Source organism: Rhinolophus sinicus, chromosome 14 (assembly GCF_057876585.1).
Source record: "Rhinolophus sinicus isolate RSI-liver-muscle chromosome 14, RSI-T2T, whole genome shotgun sequence".
Taxonomy (NCBI): Eukaryota; Metazoa; Chordata; class Mammalia; order Chiroptera; family Rhinolophidae; genus Rhinolophus; species Rhinolophus sinicus.
This window is the reverse complement of record NC_142514.1, coordinates 26,103,767-26,126,808: the sequence shown is the minus strand read 5'-3', so window position 1 is coordinate 26,126,808 and position 23,042 is coordinate 26,103,767. Positions and strand designations below refer to the sequence as shown.

Genomic DNA, 23,042 nt, shown 5'->3' with positions numbered 1-23,042 from the left:
TGAATAAAGCTAACACTCACGTAGTCCTTATTACTTGCTAAGCCCCTTACAGACATAAAGTGATTTACTCCTCACAGCAATTGTATTAAGTAGGTACTATTATTACCTCCATTTTAGAGATAAGGAAGTTGAGACAGTGAAATTTGGTTACTTGCCCAAGGTGGCTCAGCGTATCAGTGGACGCTAAGGTCGGATTTTGAACAAGGTAGTTCTGGCTCCGGTTTTCGGTTTTCGTCCTTAACCACCACACATACAGTACTTGTCTCTCTAAAGGGCAATGAGAAGCCACTGAAATGTTGAAACCAGGCGAGCGATACATTCATTTTCCAAAAACAAGTTATCCTGGCACCACTGTGGATAAGAGATTAAATGCAGTTTAAGTGTGGAAACAGGAATCTGTTGGAATAATGTAGCCAAAAATAGGGAAGGCCGGGATGACCGAGGGAGATGGCAAACAAAAGCAAATGGATTTGCGGGCTCTTCCAGGGCCCAGGGGACTTCGTTTTGTATGGGATTAAGGGGTGAAGGAATGAGGATGAGACCCAGGTTTTTGAATTGGGCAATTCGGCGGGCAGTTTAAATCATTCACTGATGTGACTTAGGAGGAGTCTGGTTTTGGCACGGTGAATTTGCAGTGCCTGGAAACGTCAGCCGTCCATGAGGGGCAGAAACGCCTGTAGTACCAAGACTAGCAGAGCGCCCATCACCGCCGGCCTCCAGGTGAGGCGCGCGCGGGACCGAGGCCCAGAGCGCCGCCAGGCCCGCGTCTCCGGAAGCCGCGAGCGCAGGCGCAGTGCGGCGCGGGCGCCCCCTGGCGGGCGGCGGCGGGCAGGGACCGCCCCCACAAGCCGGCGCCGCCGCTGCCGCCTCAGCCCAACATGGCGATGCACAACAAGGCGGCACCGCCGCAGATCCCGGACACCCGGCGGGAGCTGGCGGAGCTCGTGAAGAGGAAGCAGGAGCTGGCGGTGAGGGGCTAGCATCGGGGACGCACGGTGGAGGATCCGCGCCTGCCCCCACCTCCAGGCCCCAGCCCCGCCGCGCCAGGCCGTTACGGGCGCTGCGCGGCGGCCGACAGTCCGGCGGCCCGAGCCTGGGCTGCGCATTCCGCGGCTCGCCGGCGCCTCGGCTTCCTGGCGGTGCGGGAGCCCGGGCCCCGAGGGCGGGGCGAGAAGCCAGGAAGAGGAAGGAAGAAGGGGGAGGGGGACGAGGCGGGCGGGGGGCGTGGAGGAAGGATGGCGCGTGGGGCTGGGGTGCTTAGGTGTGGGAGCCCCGGAAAGGCAGTGTCCGTGAGCTTTGGCGGTGGGTGAGGGCGGGTGGTTCGTAATCTTTGAGTGTTGGGGGGCGGGCGTATCGGTGGGCTGTAGGAGATTGGTTCGGGCTTGCCTGTGGGCTTTGGCGGGGTGGGGTAGGAGGCGGCTGTGGAAGGGGGACCCAGTCATCCAGTCTGGTCTTTGGAGGATGGAGGGGCGCATGTCCTTTTGGGAACTAGGAGTAGATCCATTGGATGGAATTTTTGATGGGCAGGGATGTGACGTGTTTGGGAATATCTAGAAGGTGACAGCCGAGGGGAGCGGATTCAATCTCGGGAATAGGAATGTGACCCAAGGTCTCATGCACCCTGGTGGCTAAGCCCTCCCTCCCCCCCTGAGTCTTGGCTTGGGCACCTGGGAGGCTCATCTCACCTGAAGCTGCCCTTCCATGTTTCCATAGCAACTGGCTGACCATTGCAGGCAGCCTTTTTGAGCCTGCGGGGCGGGGAGCGACTTGGCGCTGGAAGGCTGCTCCCCCTTCCCTCCCCACTGGCAATGCCTTTTATGAGTGGAGCCTGCCTGAGCTGGGGTTTTTGACAGCTGGGTTTCCATGAACCCTCTGAAGTATATACAAAATTTTGCATGTGTGTACATTTTTCAGGGGACAGGCTCTCTATATTTCATTCTATTCTCAAAAGGATCCAACAAGACAGGTCTAAACTGTCTTAGTCTGAAACAGCTTGTCCCTTCCCATACCATCTGTCTCTCCACAAGGGTAGTTTAGTGTAGTTGTGCTTGAGTTTCTAAGTCTAATATTAAGATTTCAGTTTGGTCCGACTTAATATTTGCATTTAAAAGGCATTATCCGTTTCCTTGTTTTTCATCTCTCAGGAAACACTGGCAAACTTGGAGAGACAAATCTATGCTTTTGAAGGAAGCTACCTGGAAGACACTCAGATGTATGGCAATATTATTCGTGGCTGGGATAGGTATCTGACCAATCAAAAGTGAGTGTCAGAAGCCTGTAGTGTTTGTACTGTGACCTACTAATACTTGTTTTTAATGCTGTGTATATTGGTGGCAACTTTGCAGGGAGGCAGAAATAAGCAGTGTGGAAAGCGGTTTGCGCTTGAACTTTGCACTCTGGCTCAGCCTCGCTGAGTCATGCTAGACAAAGCCTACATCCATAGACTAGGGAAGGTCTGGTCCATAGCACAGGGATGTGTGAAGCTGAAATGAAATACAGCCTATACTACCTTACACCACAGCATTCTATTAGTGTCTTCCACATTTTAAGTCGTCATGAGTTCCACCCTCACAATAGTTGCCAGACCTGTGTGCCAACCCTACCACTATTTATTTAGTGCTATTATTCCTGAAAACTTTCTACACTTTTTGAAATTTTTAAAATCTATAGAAAAATGGAAAGAATAGTACATGAACACTTGAAACCCTTCACCGGCATTCACCGATTAACTTGCTGCATTTGCTTTCTTGCTCTTTTCTCTTTTCCTCACTATAATATATATAAACACACATACCTATATTTACATTTTAAAAACATTTTTTTTTAATTTTGAAATAATTATAGATACGTAAGAAATTATAAAAATAATACAGAGAAGTCCCATGTACCCTTCACCCAGTTTTCCCCGATCGTTTTTATGTAACTATAGTACAACATCAAAACCAGGAAATTAACGAGTACAATGTGTATATGTAGTTCTGTCATTTTATCATTGTGTGTAGATTCCTATAACCACCACTGCAGTCAAGATACAAAACTATTCCATCACCACAAAGATCTGTTACCTAACTCTACCCCTGTGTGGTTGTATCCCTTTTGCCCTATACTTTGGGTTTGTTTTTTTTCCTAAACCATTTAAAAGTTAGAAGCCGAGATCATGACACATTGTCCCTAATTATGTCAGCAATTATCTCCTAAGAATAAGAACATTTTTCTTAGTTAACCACAGTTATCATGTCTAGAAAATTAGCACTACGTTAATAGTATCTTCTAACACGCAGTGTTTATTCAAATTTCCCTAATTGTCCCCAACATGCTTTGCTACCTTGTTTTGATCCAGTCAAAGTTTTTCGTTGCATTGATGTTTTTTTGGTTTCTTAATAAGAGCGTCTCCCACCCTTTTTGTTGGTGAAGTTGTGGTTTACAACATTGTCTTGTAGATTGTCCCAATTCTAGATTTTTCTTATTGTGACTTCATGAGCGATCCTTTAAACATTTTTGGCAGAAATGTTGCATTAGTGATTTGTGTACCTCCTGTTGTTTACCTTTATTTTATTAGGCGGCACATAATGTCAGATTGTCCCATTATTGGTGCTGCTTAAGTTTGATGATATGATTTCTCCATTATGAAAGCTTATTTTTTCTCTTTGTAATTGACAAGTAATTTTGGAGCTTATACTTTTAGACTGGGAATATATTGCTCCTCCCAAATTTTATTCAGTGGTTTTATTATACATTGTTGATTCCTACCTGAATCAGTTATTATACTGGAGGTTGCAAAATGGTGGTTCTAATTTTACTGTTCCTTTTACATTTATTACTGGTATTCTGAAAGAAGAGCCTTCCCCTTTTATCTTCTCTCCCTTTCATTCTATCTCTGTCCCTCTTTAGCATCACTATAGACTCATGAATTATTTTTTTTTAAATCGGTGTTGGGATCTAGTGCTGTCCCTTTTTTACTGTTGAGGTTTTATTTTTTAGTATAAATTAATTTACTGAAATTGATAGAGAAGTGCAACAATCATAAATATACAGCTCAGTGACTTCACAAAGCCAACACACCCGTTGTTATCCTTTTTAATGCTTAGTTTATCCCGAATGTGGCCAGAGGCAGCCTCCTCAACCCGATGCCTTTGTCCTTTTGATATGATCCTATTAGTCTCAGCACTTTTCCTGTCATGTCCTTTTATTGTCTCAGACCTAATTATCAGCCATTTCTCTAAGGAATCTTGGTTTATTTCTTTAAATTTTAAAAATTAAGTTTGCATAACAGAGACACTTCATATCAATAGTCTGCTAGTTGTTTTTAATAGTCGTTAACTACATATTAAAATGAAAATGATTATGAACCCGCTGAAGTCATCTCGTGTATCACAGAGGAGTACCTTCCATTGGAAAACATTTGTGTCTTCATAGGCATTCAGTGTAAAGCTTATTTTGGTCAATCTGAGTGGTGTGGAGGTAATGAAAAACAGTTCTCACATTTGCCCTGGGACAGCTTCAACTTGAACCGTAGACCGAGCTTGGTGCTTATCATGAATTCTTGTGTGTGTTTTAGAAACTCCAATAGCAAAAATGATCGAAGGAACCGGAAGTTTAAGGAAGCTGAGCGGCTCTTCAGTAAATCCTCAGTTACTTCAGCAGCCGTAAGTGAGGTCGGGGTATCTTTATGTGGCCCTTTGTTGGGGAAGCCCTCAGTTAAATTTCTGAGTTTTCTCTTTCCCTTCTGTCTGTGAGTGCTCTCCTGAGGTCTGTGATAATCTTTCTAGTAACGCGTGGTTTTTTTCTTCAGGCAGTAAGTGCATTGGCAGGAGTTCAGGACCAGCTCATTGAAAAGAGTAAGTTTATGTTTTTACTTTTTCATCAGTTTATTTTTTATTTATTTATTTTTTAAAGATTTTATTGGGGAAGGGGAATAGGACTTTATTGGGGAACAGTGTGTACTTGTAGGACTTTTTCCAAGTCAAGTTGTTGTCCTTTCAATCTTAGTTGTGGAGGGTGCAGCTCAGCTCCAGGTCCAGTTGCCGTTGTTAGTTGCAGGGGGCACAGCCCACCATCCCTTGCAGGAGGTGAGGAGTTGAACTGGCAACCTTGTGGTTGAGAGCCCACTGGCCCATGTGGGAATCGAACCGGCAGCCTTCGGAGTTAGGAGCACAAAGCTCAACCGCCTGAGCCACTGGGCTGGCCTCTCATCAGTTTATTTTGAAGCTACCATAGTAACTATCTTTAACTCCTATCCAGCTGTGTATCTGAAGACTGTATCTGTTATACTCTTGTCTTTCTAGAAGTTAGTAACTCTCTTGCATATCTTTAATCATGTCTTTCTTATGAGAAAGAAATTATCATGTCCTTCCTTCCTGCCTCTTCTATCACAGGTATGTTGATGATAGCTGCTCAAAGACATAAAGATATGTCTTCACTCCTAATAAGTCGTAGGGAATTTTTTTAAAGTTTAAGTATTTTATCATGGAAAATTTCAGGTTAATCTAATAAATTCCCCACATACCCAATTTAATAATTCGTAGGAAGTTCTGATCCTGCAAATAGAATGTACCTGTGTATTCTTAAATATAATAGTGGAGTGTAGGTAGCATTTACTTTGTAGAGAAATTGTCATTCTTTGTATGTAAGCCATATAGCCTAATTCTGTTTTAATTTCTAGTGATGGGCTATAGACCTGTACACTTACCTTTCTGAGTCAGACTCTGTGTCCCTGTGTATTGGTTCACTTTGAAATACAACCTGTCTTTTGTATTGTGGCTGTGTACTTCTTTCAGGTGGCATATCGTGTTGTGGGATCCAGTTCTTTTGTTTGCATTGGGGCAGTAGTTTGAGGAAAAGCGATTTTGGTAGTTTGGAAATTAGAATTACTCAGTGACTTCAATTATCTCTAGGTACAGATTTCTAAATTTTTAGCTCTATCCTTAACCCTTTTCTGAGCGTTAGTCATACATTTCTAGGACATTCTAGAAAAATGCCTTCTAGACATTTCCACACAGATACTTCAACCCGAACATTTTGTCTAAAACCGAGCTGTTTTATTTCCTTCACCACATGTCTGCCCAATTTTTCTGTTATGGTACTTCTCCCGCATTCAAAACTTTGTAGGCATCTTTTTTCTTTTTTCTTTTTTTTTAATTTTTATTTTAAGTGTGTTCTTCCAGGACCCATCAGCTCCAAGTCAAGTAGTTGTTTCAATCTAGTTGTGGAGGGCGCAGCTCGCACTGGCCCGTGCGGGGATCGAAATGGCAACCCTGGTGTGAATAGCATCGTGCTGTAACCAACTGAGCTAACTGGCCGCCCCTGGAGGCATCTTTACTTTTTTCTGCCGACCTAATCAGCTGTACCAAGTCTTTTTGATTTCTGTTTTGCTATGATTGTCAGTTAAATCTTATTTCTTTTCAATTAATGCCACTTTTAGAATGTAGAGGCATTTCATCTGCTTTGTACAGTAAATAAGACAGTTAAGGAACATTCTGGATCTCACTCCTGTGAGTTGAGAAGGAATGATACCTGACTTCTCAGTTTTCACAAGAGCCTATTATCCTGCCCCTGGCTTATCAGATAGTTTAGTATATGGCTCTGTACCTAATTATTCACATAGAATAGCTACACCTAGGAAAAGACTCTTAAAACTAGAAGTTTGACTGAGGCAAGTCCATTATGTATTAAGGATTTTCTGACCGCCCATTACTCTAAGATCTTCCTCCTGGGCTGAGCCTCACCTCTGTAATACCTCCTATTGGTGTTCCTTGGCCTTCTGTATAAAGTTGTGTTTGGTCTTGTAAAATGTGTCTATTGTAAGAGGATGTTGCAAATGTTGTTTACTATCATTCTAATTATCATCTCCTTTAGGAATAGTTTTCCCTGACTGACTAGGTGTTTCTTACTGAAAATCTTGTAATTGACTGCTAAAGTGCTTAAAACCAAATTTGTGGTTCCTCTCTAGAAAGCAAATTGGAATTTATAGCATGCATTTTAGGACTGAATCTTAGTATTGCATCCAGCTTACTTTCCTTTTCTATTCGTCTTTGCCTTACATATCTCATTTTAAATTTGTTTTATTGAATTTCATTATACGAATCACAGTAAACTGCCTTGAATTCTTTTTGGAATAAAGCAGAATATAGAGTATTACATAAATACTGGAGTTCATTAATTCAAATGGTTAGAGCCCCTTTAAAGTAATTCTGTTGCATTTTATCTCACCACCTCTATTACCACTTCCCACTGCTATTTTTAAGACTTTATTATATTTTTGTCTTGATTTTCTGCGGTTAACTGCAATGTATTTAAGTATGATTTTATTTTTTAAATTTTTTTCTGGCTTGGGTTTCACTGAACTTCATGAAACTGGGTTTTTTTTTGGTTTTTGGTTTTTTTTTTAAATCAATTCTGGAAAATTCCCAGCTGTTACCTTTTAGATACTACATTTGTTTTATGCTTTCTCTCCTCTCCTTTGGGTACTTGAGTTAAATGTATGTTAAACCTTCTCATTTTATCCTTTAAGTCTTTCATTATCTTATCTCTTCTATATCTTCTATCCTTTTGTCTCTGTATTGTATTATGAGTAATTTTTTTCTGACTTATCAGTTCCTAATTCTCTTTTCAATTAAATCTGATTTGCTGTTAAACCTTCCCTTGATTTTAAACCTTTTGTTATTACATTTTTATTTCCAAAAATTTTACTTAATTATTTAAAAAATTGTTATGTAATTTTTCAATAGCTTTCTTTGTAGTTATTTTCAAACTTGTCTTTTATTTCTTTAAGTATGATAAGCATAGTCATTCTATAGTCTGTATATAATTTCAATTTCTGAAGTCTTTAAGGACTTGTTTTTGCTACTGTTTTCTGCTGGTCATTACTCATGAAATCTAATTTCCTGTGTGCTTGGTTTTCTTTGTGTCTTGCTCATTATTATTAAAAGTATTTGTAGAATAAGTTGAGGGTTAGGATGAAGGTGCTGTCTTCCAGAGAAGACCTGTGTTTGCTTCTGCTAGGTACGCGGACCTCTTTAGACCAAGTTCAAGGCTTGGGTGTCCCTAAATGACCCAGGTGATTCAAATGAAGTTTTAATTCCATGAGTGGAATGGTCTACTTTGCCTTTCATTTCTTTTCCTTTGTACAGAATCTCTTCAATGGCTCAGAATTTCTGTACAACAAATCTTTTGGAATGACTTCTGTTTTTTATCTTTGGTGGCAATGACGTGAACATTCTTTTCTCTTGAATTTTGACTTGCATATTCTTAGATCTCAAGAATTTTAGAATTTTGCACTTTCAGCATTTTATTTTGAAACCATTCTGAAAAATTTCCTAAAAAATGCATTAATTTTTGTTTCCTTTGGCTAAGGAATGATAAAGTGGATTCGCATGGTCCCCAGAGGGGAATTTTATGCAAATTAGTGAAGCATTGCATATTTTTTTTAAAAGACTAAAAGAAAAACAAAACAGGCATATTTTATCCAGTTTCCTTTAACGGATCTCTACTGTTTATTTTACTGGATTCCTCTGAAGCTTTCATCAAACCAAATTTCTCCTCAACATTTATGTCATTCCAGTGGGTAAGTAGACGACTGCATGAATTGTTGCTCTGGGTATCTTCCTTAGCTCCTTTAAACTTGTGCTGCTCAGAAGTTATTGCATTGACACTATGTAAAAGCTATTCCTTTCTTTTAATAAGTAGAGTATTTTATTTGAAGATGTATTAAACTTAATCAAAACCTGATGTTCTTTGCTCTAAAAATCAATTGCTCACTTTTATGTCAATGAGAAACAAACTCATATGTCTTCCCCTAGTGGCAGTGTCATTCGGTTGGCTGACTTGCTGCTGCACTTTGAGATGTTGTCACCCACCCCTTTTGCTGTCACTCCTCTTCTGCTTCCATGTGCCAAGGAAGAAAATTATTCTTACTTTGTGTCTCACTTTGTGTTTGAACAGTGTTTAATCTAGTCTCCCTAGCTCCAGACCCTCTTATAAACCACTTCTAGCCCGATAATTCTAAACTGTGGATTTGTACAGAGAACTCAGTAGTCATTGTTGGGTAAATCTCTATTCAGAGATTCTTTTTGTTTGTTTGTTTGTTTTTTGGAGTGTTTTTTCTTTTAATTAAAATTATTGGGGTGATGATTGTCAACAAAACTACATAGGTTTCAAGTGTGCAATTCTATAGTACATCATCTATATATTGCATTATGCGTTCACCACCCAGAATCAGTTCTCGTTCCATCACCATGTATTTGACCTTTACCCTCTTCTACCACCTCCCTCTCCCCTTACCCTCTGGTAACCACTAAACTGTTGTTTGTCTATGAGTCTTGTCTTGTTCCTTTGTTGCCTTTAGTTAGTTTTTTGTGTGTTTTTTGCCTTTAGTTTTATATGCCATATGTGAGTGAAGTCATATGGTTCTCTGCTTTTTCTGTCTGATTTATTTTACTTAGCATAATGATTTCAAGATCCACCATATTGTTGCAAATGGCACTATTTCATCTTTTCTTATGGCAGAGTAGTATTCCATTTTGTATGTATACCACCACTTCTTTATCCATTCATCTATTGAAGAACATTTTGGTTCTTTCCATGTCTTGGCTACTGTAAATAATGCTGCAGTGAACACCAGAGTACATATATGTTTACAGATAAGTGTTTTCAGATTTTTGGGGTAGATACCTAGGAGAGGGATTGCTGGGTTGTATGGTAATTCTATTCTTAATTTTTTGAAGAACCTCCATACTGTTTTCCATAGCAGCTGCACCAATTTACATTCTCACCAACAGTGTAGGAGGGTCCTTTCTATCCACAGCCTCTCCAACACTTGTCATTATTTGTCTTGTTGATGATAGCCATTCTAACAGGTGTGAGGTGAGATATCTCATAGTGGTTTTGATTTGCATTTCCCTAATAGCAAATGAAGTTGAGCATTTTTTCATATATCTGTTGGCTGTTTGTATGTCTTCTTAGGAGAAGTTTCTGTTCATGTCCTCTGCCCATTTTTTAATTGGATTGTTTGTCTTTTTGTTGTCGAAGTTGTATGAGTTCCTTGTATATTTTGGATATTAGCCCCTTATCGGAGGCATTGTTTGCAAGTATCTTCTTCCATTCAGTTGGTGGCCTCTTTGTTTTGTTGATGATTTCTTTTGCTGTGCAGAAGCTTTTTAGTTTGATATAGTCCCATTCATTTAATTTAGCTTTTACTTCCCTTGCCTTGGAGGTCAAATTCATAAAATCCTCTTTGAACCCAAGGTCCATAAGTTTAGTACATATATTTTCTTCTATGCAGTTTATTGTTTCAAGTCCTTTGTTTAGGTCTTTGATCCATTTTGAGTTAATTATGTACATGGTGACAGATAGCAGTCTATTTTCATTCTTTTGCATGTGGCTTTCTAGTTTTCCCAGCATCATTTATTGAAGAGGCTTTCTTTTCTCCATTGTATATTTTTGGCTCCTTTGTTGAAAATTATCTGTCCATATTTATGTGGGTTTATTTCTGGGTTCTCAATTCTATTCCATTGGTCTATGTGTCTGTTTTTCTGCCAATACTATGCTGTTTTGATTATTGTTGCCCTTAGTACAAGCTAAAGTCAGGGAGTGTGATACCTCCAGTATTGTTCTTTTTTCTTAAGATTGCTTTGGCTATTCGGGGTCTTTTGTGGTTCCAAACAAATCTGATGATTTTTTGTTCTATTTCTTTAAAAGATGCCATTGGGATTTTGATGGGGATTGCATTAAATCTGTATATTGCTTTGGGTAATACGGCTATTTTAACTATGTTGATTCTTCTAATCCATGAACACGGAATGTGTTTCCATTTCTTTGTGTCTTCAATTTCTTTTAAAAATGTTTTAAGCAGTTTTCAGTGTATAGGTCCTACACATCCTTTGTTAAGTTTTAATTCTTTTTGGTGCAATTGCAAAAGGAATTTTTTTTTAAATTTCTTTTTCTGAAATGTCATTGTTAGTGTAGAGGAATGCAATGGATTTTTGTATATTCAGAGATTGATAGCTTCGCTTTGTTATGTCCTGCTAACAACTGTTTTACTGCAAATAGTATTTACTGTTTGTTTAGAATTTGACTTGCATGCTTGTTGACCTCAAGGATATTGAGATTTGAACACTTACTGTGTTCTGGACACTAAGCAAACACTTTATTTGCATGATCTCATTTAATCCTTAAAGCTTGAGAACAGGGAATATTGCTGTAGCCCAATGCCTGGTCCATAAGAGACAGTCAACACATAAAAGAAACATAACTCTTGTTTTACAAATGGGGAAACAGGCTCAGAAAGGTTAAGCAACAAGTCACTTCTCTTAACCATCACCTCATACTGTCTCCCTAGATGAAATCCCTTAATCTGACATTTATGAGTCCTCTTAACCTGTCATTCCATTTCACCTCTTATTTCTCAAGCTCTCTGTTCAAATGATGTTGTTTGATTCATTTGTCCCAAATATACCTTGTGTTTTCCCACCTCTGCACTTTTGCTTACGCTATTTTTTTTCACTTATTTTGGCTTCTCATTTTTCAAGGTCCAGTTTAAATTTCACCCCTTCAATGAAGCTTTTCCTACATAATACACTCTTTCTTCTCTGACTCACATGATACTTAATATCCGTATCAGTACTTTGGCACATAGGTTACTGCCTGGGATGTTAACCTCTTTAGAGGTAACATAGGTGGATTCTCCATAGGGCTTTGGCTCAATTTACACTGTTTTGTATGTGTTTGCACACGTGTGTATGCACGTGTGCTTAACTTACAGAATATGACCACCTCATCCATTTACTCAATACTCCCATAGCATCTGGCCCAAAGTGAATAAATAGTTCATTTTGCTCATCAGTGTCTTTTAATAGAATTGCCCCATCAATGTTAGAAGGGATGGATTGGCCAGTATACCCTTGTTGAAAACCAATTGATCATAAATGTTAAGAGTTTATATCTGGACTCTGAATTCTTTTCCCTGGATCTGTATGTCCGTTCTCATGCAAGGACCACACAGTCTTGATTACTGTAGTTCAATGTGGTAAGTTTTGCAGTTCTTTTGCAAATTTTTATATAAAATCCGTTTTCTTGAACTTCAGAAGGGCCGGATTGGTCAATATACTTTTTCTAGACTCATAATTCTAGAGCTCCCTCTTCTGTTGCTTTCATGAAGTGTTCAACAATAGTTTCATGAGTTCTGAGATCTGGTTCTGTTTCTCTTTTGCTTTGTGGGGACCATCTCTTCCTTTCACTAATCGTATTCATGTGCTACTCAATTTGAAGTCTTCCCAGCAGTTTAAAATACAAAAACATCAAAAGAGGAAAAGTGGTCCCTGGTCCTGCTGTCCTCGTTTAACCATTTTGGAAGCAGATAATGTACATATTGAGGAGCCTTCAGCAGCGGAGTAAAGTGCACGTCTAACCCCAGCCTTACCTATCAGTTTGAAGAAATTTTCTTTCAGGAAAGAAAAAACTATGCATTTACCAAAATATATGTAATTATTCTTTATATATATACACATATTTATACAAATAATTCTTGAACTTGCTTGTTTAATATAGCTAAAGGATGTTTTAAAATTGGGACTGTGTGTCAGCTAAAGAGTATGATTACTGTTTTTTAAAACTATTCTTAAGACTTCTCAGAGTAACTCAGGTAATGGGGCTCTCCTCATGGGCCCCTTTTCTTGATAGAAAGACAGGATTCCTGTGTGGTTTTGGGGAAAGAACCAGGACCAGCTATAGGAAGTTTTCCCACGGTCATCCCTCACCTGTCCCAAAGAACTGTTTTCGGTAATGCTTCTTGTATAATTGTTAATCCCATTAATATAATCTGTGTTTAAATAACCTTTATGCATTGAGGTTATCCTGGTTGTACGGTCCCGTCTCCCAGCAGTCCTTAGATCTGTTGCCTCTGGTTTCACTGTTTCCAATTACACATTCTTCAGAAACTCGGCTAGCTTTAATGCTTTGTCTGTATGTATCTTCTTGTCAGTTAGAAGGTATGGTCAGTGAGGATAGAAATATAGTCGTTTCCTATACATTAGTGCTCAAAAACATCTCTCCTGACTGACAGACAGATTGCCTGAAGAATACTGATGATGTTTCTGGGGGCTTGTGTTTATCCCTTCCAGGGGAACCAGGAAGTGGGACAGAAAGTGATACTTCTCCAGACTTCCACAATCAGGAAAATGAGCCCAGCCAGGAAGACCCTGAGGAACTGGATGGTTCTGTGCAGGGAGTGAAACCTCAGAAGGCTGCTTCTTCTACTTCCTCAGGGAGTCATCACAGCAGCCATAAAAAACGAAAGAATAAAAACCGGCACAGGTTAGTGGCAGGGACCACCTCCCACACCCTGTATCTCCCCACCCCCCAACCCACCCCCATCCACCCAAAGCTTCCAGGACTGTTGCTGTGAAGGGACTTTACTAGAATAAAAATTCTTCAAGGTTGGTTCTGTCCTTCTGTTGCTATTGGGAAGAAGTTCCATTGGTCCAAAGGAAACAGACTAATTTGTCTGAGGGCTGAATTGGTAGACATTAGTGTAACCGTGCAGAAGGACAGACTTCTCACTGTTTCTAGTGTAAAAGAATTTTATTCCATAAAAACTTTAATATGGTGAATTTGGAATCCTTTTAGAAGTGGAAAAGGGGAAATAGAAGCAGAACCTATGTAATAGTGTTTGAAAAATGCCACTCGTCCATGTTGGGAAGCTGCAAAGTAGGATAAAGTCCTTTGCTCTTAATTCTGATTCCTGCCTACTCTATTCCCTTGTGCATGCAGAGAACTAACATTCCTTTTTTTTTTTTTTCAAATACAAGTTCTATGGTTGCTTGTGATTTCTCTGTTTTTATGTATCTGCAATATGCTGATTTCAGATATCAGAGGAGTAACATAAAGTCTAAGACGTAAGAGTGCCTTCCTAGATTAACGTTTGTCCACTGTGTTTTTTTGCAGTGCATAATGAGCTAGGAATGACATCAGTGGACAGAGAGGTCAGGTGTCACCCAGAGAGGATTTTAGCATTCACTCTGCTTGGGGTTTGTATAATAATGCAGTTGCCTATTAACTCTGATAATGGGAAATACAGCTGCACCCAGAGAGGATAATGCATAGTTTCTAGAGTAAGGAATCTTGCCCTGGCCTCAGGCCTTCTGGAAGGCATGGAAACCAGGTATCCATAAGGCAGCTTTTGTTCCGCTCCTCTTGGGAGCCTGCGTGCGGAGGAGGTGAAAGGAGGCGTGCAGGGGATGGGTGGGGTTCCCTGTTCTCCGGTGTGCTTCCGGGGTGGGTTGCTTTACAAACATGTGGGGTATTCCTTCGTGCACCCAAGGTATTGAATTGCTGGTGCCATGGGCATGGCACTTGGGGGTAACACAGAATTAACTCTAACGGGTTTAAGCCTCCTGGGCATCAACGGATTCTTTTATTCGTTTAGGACTTTTTCTTGGTGGTGGTGGTAGCTTTTAGATTGCAGACCTAGTATTTCCTCCAAACAGTGACTAAGGACTGCTGCTTAGCATTTTTCTGCAAACCACAGATCATCATGCCAATCTCATAAGTGCAGTAAGACATAGAACAAATTACGTATCTTTTCTTTTTTGTAAAGGCGACATGTTGTTTGATCACTGATAGGACCGATGCTAGCTTATCATAAACAGTAGCAGAGAACCATACTCTTAAAAATATAGTTTTTCAGTTGTCAGGATACTTAAATGTCACGTTCTGTGTTGCTTTTCTTAAATTTATTCCACTGTCATTTTAAAATAATGATGTTTTCCCTGTTTCACAGTGTTTAGAGTAGGGGGTCCCATGAAAGTCTCTGGGACCGTTTTTCCCCATTACTGATACAAATAGACTCTAGATAGCTATGGTTTCCATAGGGACCTGGTGATAAAATGGGATTAGGCGTTAAACTTAACATACTTCTTGCAGGTTTCTAGTAGATTTCCATAGGAACAGCACTTCTTCCTATCCTTTTCTCTCCTGTCCCTGGAAGCTAACTCCTTTCAGAAAAATTACTAGGATTTATAAAGATCTTTGATGTTAGTTATTGTTTTCACAAATAAGTGCTTTTTGTTTGGGAAACGGGATCCTTTGGCTATTTTCCTGGTTTAATCAGGCTGGGTTACTCCCTTAGTCTTAGGTACTCGCCTGCTCCAAGGGAGCAGAGTGGAGCTGATTTACCTTCTTCCTAGGGAAAACAGGTTCCGAGCGCCCGAATGGCACCTCCGGAGTCAGTTAAGGGTCTCAGCAGATTCCTGACACCTTTCGTTAAGCAATGTGTCTGGCCCAGACGCCTCGCCCCCTGGCTAATGTCTTAGTGGGTCTGACAGAGTGGAGCTGAGGGTGGAGCACTTGGCACACATTTCTAAGTTTGCACCCAGTCCAGTACTAGTTTCTCCTCCAACGTGCCACACCCCATATAGTCAGATAAAGCCAATAGTAAATTATTTCATCAAGTGTGTAACTACTATGTGCCAGGCACTGTTTAGTGGTGAGTAAAGCAAAGGGGAAATACATATGGTACTTAGCAAAAAGGAAGTACTTTTGAATTTGTTCTCTTCAGGAATATGAAAATTTATCAGTTAATTTTTAGCATTCATAAATGCTGTTCTGAGTTTTTATATTTTACATATCTGAATGATTAAGTCCCAGTATCTTTAAAGAAAAAAGTTAAAATAATAACTTACAGCTTTTCTTTTAGATAAACTACTATACCAAACTCTAGAATTCTTTAAGATAGTTTGTAAATTTTTCATTAAGTAGGTACAGTCTACTTTAATTTGTGAACAAAGTTAAGTAAGATTGAAAGTTAAATTTTTGATAGTTCCTGGTTTGTACACTTACTGTATCCTCTTTCTTCCAGCTTCACTCTTGCAAACACTGGCTAGGAGGAAAAAACAGACATTTGCATGTTGTTTTACCACCTGTCTATAATCTGAAAAGCTTTGGAGCCACCTATGAAGCTGGTGGTGTCATGCTCCAGGTTCATGTTTGTTATAGAGGTCTGTCCAGACATGGTCTGTCAGCAGTGATGGCCCCAAATGGCCTCCTCCTCGTACTGCTCCCATCCAGATCCACGAGGCTTAGGTGCTTGTGGGTGTCAACTTTCCTTTGTTTTCATAGGGGCGCAGCAGATTTGAGTGTTCCATAACTGTAGCCCTGACATAAACAGTTAACTGCCATCACCAGGGCAGGCTCTGCAGTTTCTGGAACAAGACTCACCTATCACTGAAGTTTATTCACTCGACCCTTGGCTTCTAGAATGAATGCTGTAGAAAAGGAGTACCATGATCCCTGGACATGAGTAGAACATATAACTGGAGTTAAAAGTTGTAAAATGTTTCCTTTTTAAAAATTGTATAATGTTTTAAAAAATGTATAATGTTTTTATCTTTTATTGTAGTGCAAGTATGTTTTGCTGAGTTGTTAGTACTGTCTTCAAAGCACCTTTTGTTATATGACTAAACCCTTCTTTCTCTGTTTCTTCTAATGCCCTAATTCTATTTGTCATTACAATGAAATATTTTCAAAGTTCTAACTCTGAATCTGACCGCTAATACAAGGCCTGCAGGTATCTAATTTCTAATGCAATAACTTTTCCTTTCATAGTCTGTTCTTCTGATATGAAAACCATTGAGGGAAGGGAATCTCAACCACAAAATCTTTGGTGCTTTGATGTTTGAAACTTTATGGCTTTAGATTCTTAAAGCTGATTTTGTTTCTACAAATCTTGTTAGGGTGGCTAATCGACTAATTTATTCAATTAGTATATTAATTTCTATTGCTTTCTTCCTTTCAAATGCTGCCCCTCAGCCCGTCTGGCATGTTTGATTATGACTTTGAGTAAGTTTGATTTGAATTAGTATTTGTGCTGTGTTGTTTAGTGTGTAGAGACCAATGTGCCTTTTTGAGACCTTTCTAACCCATAGTTTATCTGTTTAATTGTAGGTATGTATATTAGGTTAGGCTGGGAAGTTTTTTTTAAAAACAGAAAAACGTGATGGAGGTAACATTTTATTTAATAACTTCAGCAAAATTAAGTAAACTTCACTTTTATGCATTTTAATTGCTTTTAAAATAGATAACTTTTACTTTAATTCTTATTTAAATTGATTTTCTGGCTTTGCTTCATAAGGATTTTAATAATTTAAGATCTTGATATTTTGCTTTGGAAAGATTTAAAAATTGAAATTTGTTTAATTTCTTTTGTGTTTCATGCCCAGAAATACAAACTCCTAGTCTCTTTCCTGTTCGTAATCACTGTGTGTCGCAGTGACTCTCAGTGGTGTAGTTACAGAGCTAACACATTAACGTAGAGCATGCCCTTTTAATCCAATCTCTTTAACGTGTAATTTTGGAATCACTATTAAAAATTATATGGCTTTCATAACTGCTATGTATTTCCTTTTTGAGTCATCTAAGTTTGCCTTGTGGCAAAAATATTTGCTCATGTTTTAAATACTTGCTTAATAACTGGATAAACAACTAAATATGACATAGTCTAATGAAGAATGTGGATTTTACTTAACCAAATAGTCTTCATTATAGCTTATGCCCTATGCAGTAGCTGATTCTTGGACTCTTTCTGTAAATTAAAATGCAAATATCTTTTATCTTTCCTATACAGGATTGATCTGAAGTTAAACAAAAAACCACGAGCCGTAAGTATCAGCTGGACCATTTTAGAGAGGCTGGTAATTCTGGAGATGATTAGAAAAATGTATTTGTCTTCAGAGCTTGAATGTTCCTAATCCGGGGTCATGACTCTCATTTTAAAATCTGGGGTGTCCATCTGTACCCACTTCAACTTTTAAGTGTTAACTTTTTTTTATATTTTGGAGAGAGAAAGGAGTCGCACATTTTTACTGAAGATACCTTCTCTTTGATTAAATAAAGAATTGTTATACTAGCTTTTTTTCCTGACTGGTGAGCTCAGGATGTCTAATGAAGGCAGAATTGGTCTTTTAGTCCCTTGGCGGACTCAGAAGACAGGCTATTTTCAGATACGAAATAACATACAGTAGTACCTCGGTTTTCCAACATAATCCATTCCGGAAGACCGAGTTCTGAAACGTTCGAAACCCAAGGCACGGTTTCCCCATAGAAAGTAATGCAAAATGGGTTAATCCGTTCCATACCTTTAAAATCAACCCCTAAAACTGCAAATTTAGCGTGAATTTTACAATCTAATGATACCATAGATTCATAAAATTTACGGCATTCGTAAGCCGAAATGTTCGTCAACGGAGATGTTCGAAAACCGAGGTACCACTGTACATTACATTTAAGAGAGAATCTTTGGCTACAGGACAATCCCCTAGCAGAGTTGTTTATGAGATTTTGTTTGTCTTTAGGTTCAAACCAGCGTTCTTCTGTGAATTAATTGGGACTTCGTTTTCTCTCTTTAGGACTATTAGAAGACTCATTAGTGCAGAAGCTTCCAGGCTGTAGAGCCCTGCTTCCCTCCTCCGACCTCACAAAGATAAACATCCCTCACCTGAATGTGTGGCCATCCACCTCTGCTTTCCCAGACCCAGTGCCTGTGACTCTTGAGTAGTTTGTTCTGAAATGTGGTGACAAACAAGTCGTTTTCGTAAGACCACATCGGATCATTTACTTTGTGTCATTTTTAGTAACAGAACTGCAGGAAGACCAAGACATGGTTATAATCCATCAAGTTGCTAACTGAATCTCTCCCTTCTTGGAACAAATGTCTCCCCCCACACTGGCTGGCACCAGCTTTGTCTGTGATACCCATTGAGAAATGGTCTCTGCTTTTGTTTTATGCTGAAAGTAGAACGCAGGTTACATTTCAGAGGGAGGTTGTAAATACCTGGCATTTTCTTATTTTGTTTGTGTTTTATCATTTTTCTATTGTTGTTTTTATCATCTTATTTTCTTTTGGGACTTTTTTTGTAATGCCTTTGTACAGCTCATACCTTCCTGCTGACATATCTGATAATCTGTTTCGTGGAGTTGCCAATATTCTTAACTGAAGGTAATCTGGTTGACCACAAATAAAATGAGGAACTTGGCTCTTTGTTTTGTTGCAGGGGAAAGGTAAAGAGTGTTTATTTAATAATTACCTATCTTAAATCTTTCTGAGTTGGAAGCAGTTTCATATTCAAGGAAGAGGAAAAGGTGAAAAACTAAGTTTTAATCAGTCCTTTTAAAATAGATATTTTTATTTTTTTGTATAAATAAAATTTCATAGGCTTTGATTTCTCATGCTTTACTTTTAAACCTGAGATTGTTTTTTCATTTATTTATTTGTATCATGCCTTACGAAAATTTCTTTTTCCATCTTTTTTCTCTTTGCTGGTATTTGCCTGATTAAATATTGCTCTTAAAATCTTTAAGGCATATGGAAAGCCTCAAAATTGTGCTCAAAGCTGATAACGTATGGAACTCTTGAACAGGGTGAAAGATAGGATCAACGAGAACCATCAGTGCCCAACAGGTCCCCCTTTCTTATGGGCGTGATGGGCCGAGGAACTCGCTGGTGATTGTTCCCTGCTTCTGGAGCAGTGGTCAAGGTAGCTTGACTGTACATTGGAATTACTGGGGCAGCTTAAAAAATTACTGCTATCTGGGTCCCACCCCCCAGAGACTCTTGACTAGGGTACCATCTAGTTAGGGAATTTCCTTTCAAAGAGTCCCTGGGATTGTGATAGGAAGCCGAGCTGAGAACCACTACGTTAGGAGACTGGGTGGTGTGATTGAAAGCCTCTGTGGTGAAGCAGTCTAAGGGGTAAGATTTGGGCCTTACCTTTCCTTTGCCTCTATTTAGTCATAGTCCTTTACTTATGCCCATATCTTTGTTAGAAAAAATATGTTCCATTTGTGATGATATTGGTAGAGCTGAATATGGGTGATGTCTATTATCAAAACAATTCTACCTTGTCAGATGTGCAGAAGCTTTCGCTCTTATTCTCAAATAAACTTTGTTTTGTTTTGGACTCTGGCTGTTTAGGTGTCGTTGGCTATGTCTTTGGTAGCAGAACTCCAATGTCAGGGTTTTCTGTGTTTTTTTTTTTGTTTTTTTTTTATTGGGGAATATTTGGGAACTGTGTTTTTCCAGGGCTCATCAGCTCCATGTTAAGTTATTGTTTTCAATCTGGTTGTGGGGGGCGCAGCTTACTGGCCCATGTGGGAATAAAACCGGCGACCTTGGTGTTATGAGCACTGTACTCTAAGCACTGAGCCAACTAGCTGCCCCCAATGTCAGGGTTTTTAAGGAAATAGATTCTTATATTTAGGTTGTTCCTTAAAAAGGGGGGGGGGGGGGCGGCCAGATGGCTCAGTTGGTTAGAGCACGAGCTCTGAACAACAGGGTTACTGGTTCAATTCCCACATGGGCCAATGAGCTGCATCCTCCACAACTAGATTGAAGGACAATGACTTGGAGCTGATGGGCCCTGGAGAAATACACTGTTCCCCAATATTCCCCAATTAAAAAAAAATTTTAAAAAACAACAAGTAACAATGGAAACCAGAAACAGTCTATATCCTTATCAGTTTGTCTCCTTTTCCGGGGTGGGGTGGGGTGGGGGTGGGATACCTACACTTCCCTTAACTCTGCCAGAAGTATATGGCAAACCTGAAAATATTTGACTTTCATAGTTTGACATTTGCTAAAGGTAGGGTAGGACTGCTCTTTAAAAAGTATATTATTTAAAAGCATATCTGTGTGTGTATATATATATATGAATATACCCACATGTATATTGATCGCAGAGTCGTGCTGCTTGCTTTATACTTACTTTCTCTACAAAGTTTAATCACTGATTATGGGAACCTCCCAGTTTTCCTATAAGTTGCCCAGGTGTACTGGAGATTTTTCAAGTCCGGAGAGATCGCTTAGATTCTCTGCACTGGGGTGGTTTAGAAAGAGGCACCAAGGGCTGCCTGCCTACCATGCTTGTGATACTTGTAACCTCCATTATAAACTATGTTTGCCTGACTTTAAAAGGAGGTAAGGTAATGACTTTGATCAAGTGATTGATGAAAAGAACAAAGGTGCTACCCCAGGAGGACACAGTCACTTAGGTGGCAGATGCCTTCCGAGCACCCATCTGTAAGGTTTGGGAGAGGTAGTCTGCTGGGTGGCCTACGATATCCCATCTTAGCAGCCCCCACCAGCGACCTCTGAACTGGCACGACTGCCAGGACCACCCAGAAGATGCCTCCTCCTGGCCATGGCTTCACCATGTTAGCTGGGTTTAGAATAGTACTTTGCTTCAGGTCTGAGGGACAGAAAATGAATCGGCTTAAAGAACGAGAGCCAAATTGCAAGATGACTCCCTTCTTCCCTGTCCTGTAATCCAGAGGGACAAGAGGGCAGGGGGCGCTGAGGGCAGTCATGCTGGTGGATTTCTGCCATCTGGGCAAACTTGGTTTTCTGTACTTTAGCCTTCTCAACTCTTAGATAGAAATAGGTTGTCCTTTGCTCCTTTTGGTAGTTTTAAGACATTAAAAACAAGTCCAGACACTGTAGTTAACGTTTTATGTCTTATCTTGGGAAGGTGGTGTCTGTACCAAGCTTCCTGGCAAGTCTCAAGTATGCTCTCCCAGGGGGCTGAGGAAATAGTTTATTCAAACTCAATATTCTAAACACCCTCAGACCCTATAAGTTGCCTACAGCAACTTTGCAGGAACAATCGACAAAGTAAAAGATGGTTTTCCATAGGGCCAGGGTGGGGGACTGAAGGGAGGCAGCATGAATTTGGACAGGGCCACTGGGATGAGAGCATGGACTTTCAAAGTCGCAATACACATTTTGGGCTCGAGTGCTCTAAGGAATTGATCAAAAATACCAGTAACAGAACTGCAGGAAGACCAAGACATGGTTATAATCCCATCAAGTTGCTAACTGAATCTCTCCCTTCTTGGAACAAATGTCTCCCCCCACACTGGCTGGCACCAGCTTTGTCTGTGATACCCATTGAGAAATGGTCTCTGCTGTTAAACAGTCTCCCCACAACTGACTTTATACTTTCTGCTTAGAAAAAAATCCCTTGCTTTGAAAGAGTAGGAAGCAGGCACCAGAATTATTACTCCAAGCTTGAGTCTTTGTGTGCTGCGGTGACCTAAGTACTCTATAAGCAGCATTCTTGACATCCTGACCTACGCAATAAATAAGGGAACCAGGCAAGTGTGAAATGCCTGAGCTTGAAAGCAGTAAGTATGCTGTTTTGAAATAGACTATGACCTAGTTTTTGCTTTTCTGATTTCTCTGTCCTTCAACCTTACTCCAAATTACTGAGGCATTATTACACTAACAATTCACACGTGAAGCCCAACCCCGGGGCAGTGCTCTGGTTTGGCTGCGGTGTGGAGAGAGCAGATCATGCTGCTTTGTACACATTTACTTCTCCCAGGTTGGTGACATAGTCAGTGCCTGGGAAATTGATGTGTGCGGAAGATGCAGAGATAATGAAAAGAAGGGATTGGGACTCATTCCTGTGTTAATCTAAATTAATGTTATCACGTCTGAATTTTATAAGCACTAAGATTTACAATTTGAAACAGTTTTCACTTTGCAAAACTGCTTCTGTAGAGTAGAAGTTTTCACCACTGAGCTGGGCTGTGGTGGAGTTGATTCTGACCCTCACTTTGTAGGGCAGTCGTCCCCAGTGGGGAGGGTTTGGAGGGGGGCTCATGGGCGGTGGGAAGAATATATCAAGACTTTGATTTATATTTACTTTCAGGCTCAACCTTATTCGGTTCCTCACTTTGAGTGTGTTATAAACTATACTTAAATGTTAGTTTATTAGTACATGTAGATGATTTATGAATGAAAGGTTGAACTACAAGCAATTGTTGATATTCAACCATTTTGATCTTCAAAAATGACAGTCATCACAGTTTAACCACATACGCATAGTAGAGGTATATATGCTCCAAGGTTTTACTATTCGTGTACAAGAATAAACTAGAGACCCCCAGGACAGTACAACCCGCCCCAGATCCCCACCTGCACCCCCATAACTTACTTCTGTTCTCCAAGGGGCCTTTACAATTTTAATTTAAACGAGCAATACAAATGGCATACA

The 23,042-nt window shown here is 39.9% G+C and overlaps 1 protein-coding gene across 8 annotated transcripts; it reads left to right on the top strand.

Moving 5' to 3' along the window:
• The first annotated feature begins 810 nt into the window (after positions 1 to 810).
• Positions 811 to 19,946, top strand: MEAF6 (MYST/Esa1 associated factor 6). 8 transcript variants are annotated; one of them, XR_012497142.2, is made up of 9 exons: positions 811 to 968; positions 2,145 to 2,260; positions 4,559 to 4,646; positions 4,793 to 4,838; positions 13,116 to 13,308; positions 16,801 to 16,830; positions 16,936 to 16,993; positions 17,615 to 17,648; positions 18,396 to 19,946. XR_012497142.2 is itself a non-coding variant. In XM_074334408.2 (8 exons), exons 1-8 carry the CDS (start codon positions 879 to 881, stop codon positions 18,402 to 18,404), a joined length of 606 nt encoding a protein of 201 aa, XP_074190509.1. In that variant the 5' UTR covers positions 811 to 878; the 3' UTR covers positions 18,405 to 19,946. The 8 variants fall into 8 exon arrangements, 2 of the variants coding, with proteins under 2 accessions (XP_074190509.1, XP_074190510.1); XR_012497144.2 differs by lacking the exon at positions 16,936 to 16,993 and adding an exon at positions 8,517 to 8,563; XR_012497143.2 differs by lacking the exon at positions 16,801 to 16,830.
• Positions 19,947 to 23,042: the final 3,096 nt, after the last annotated feature.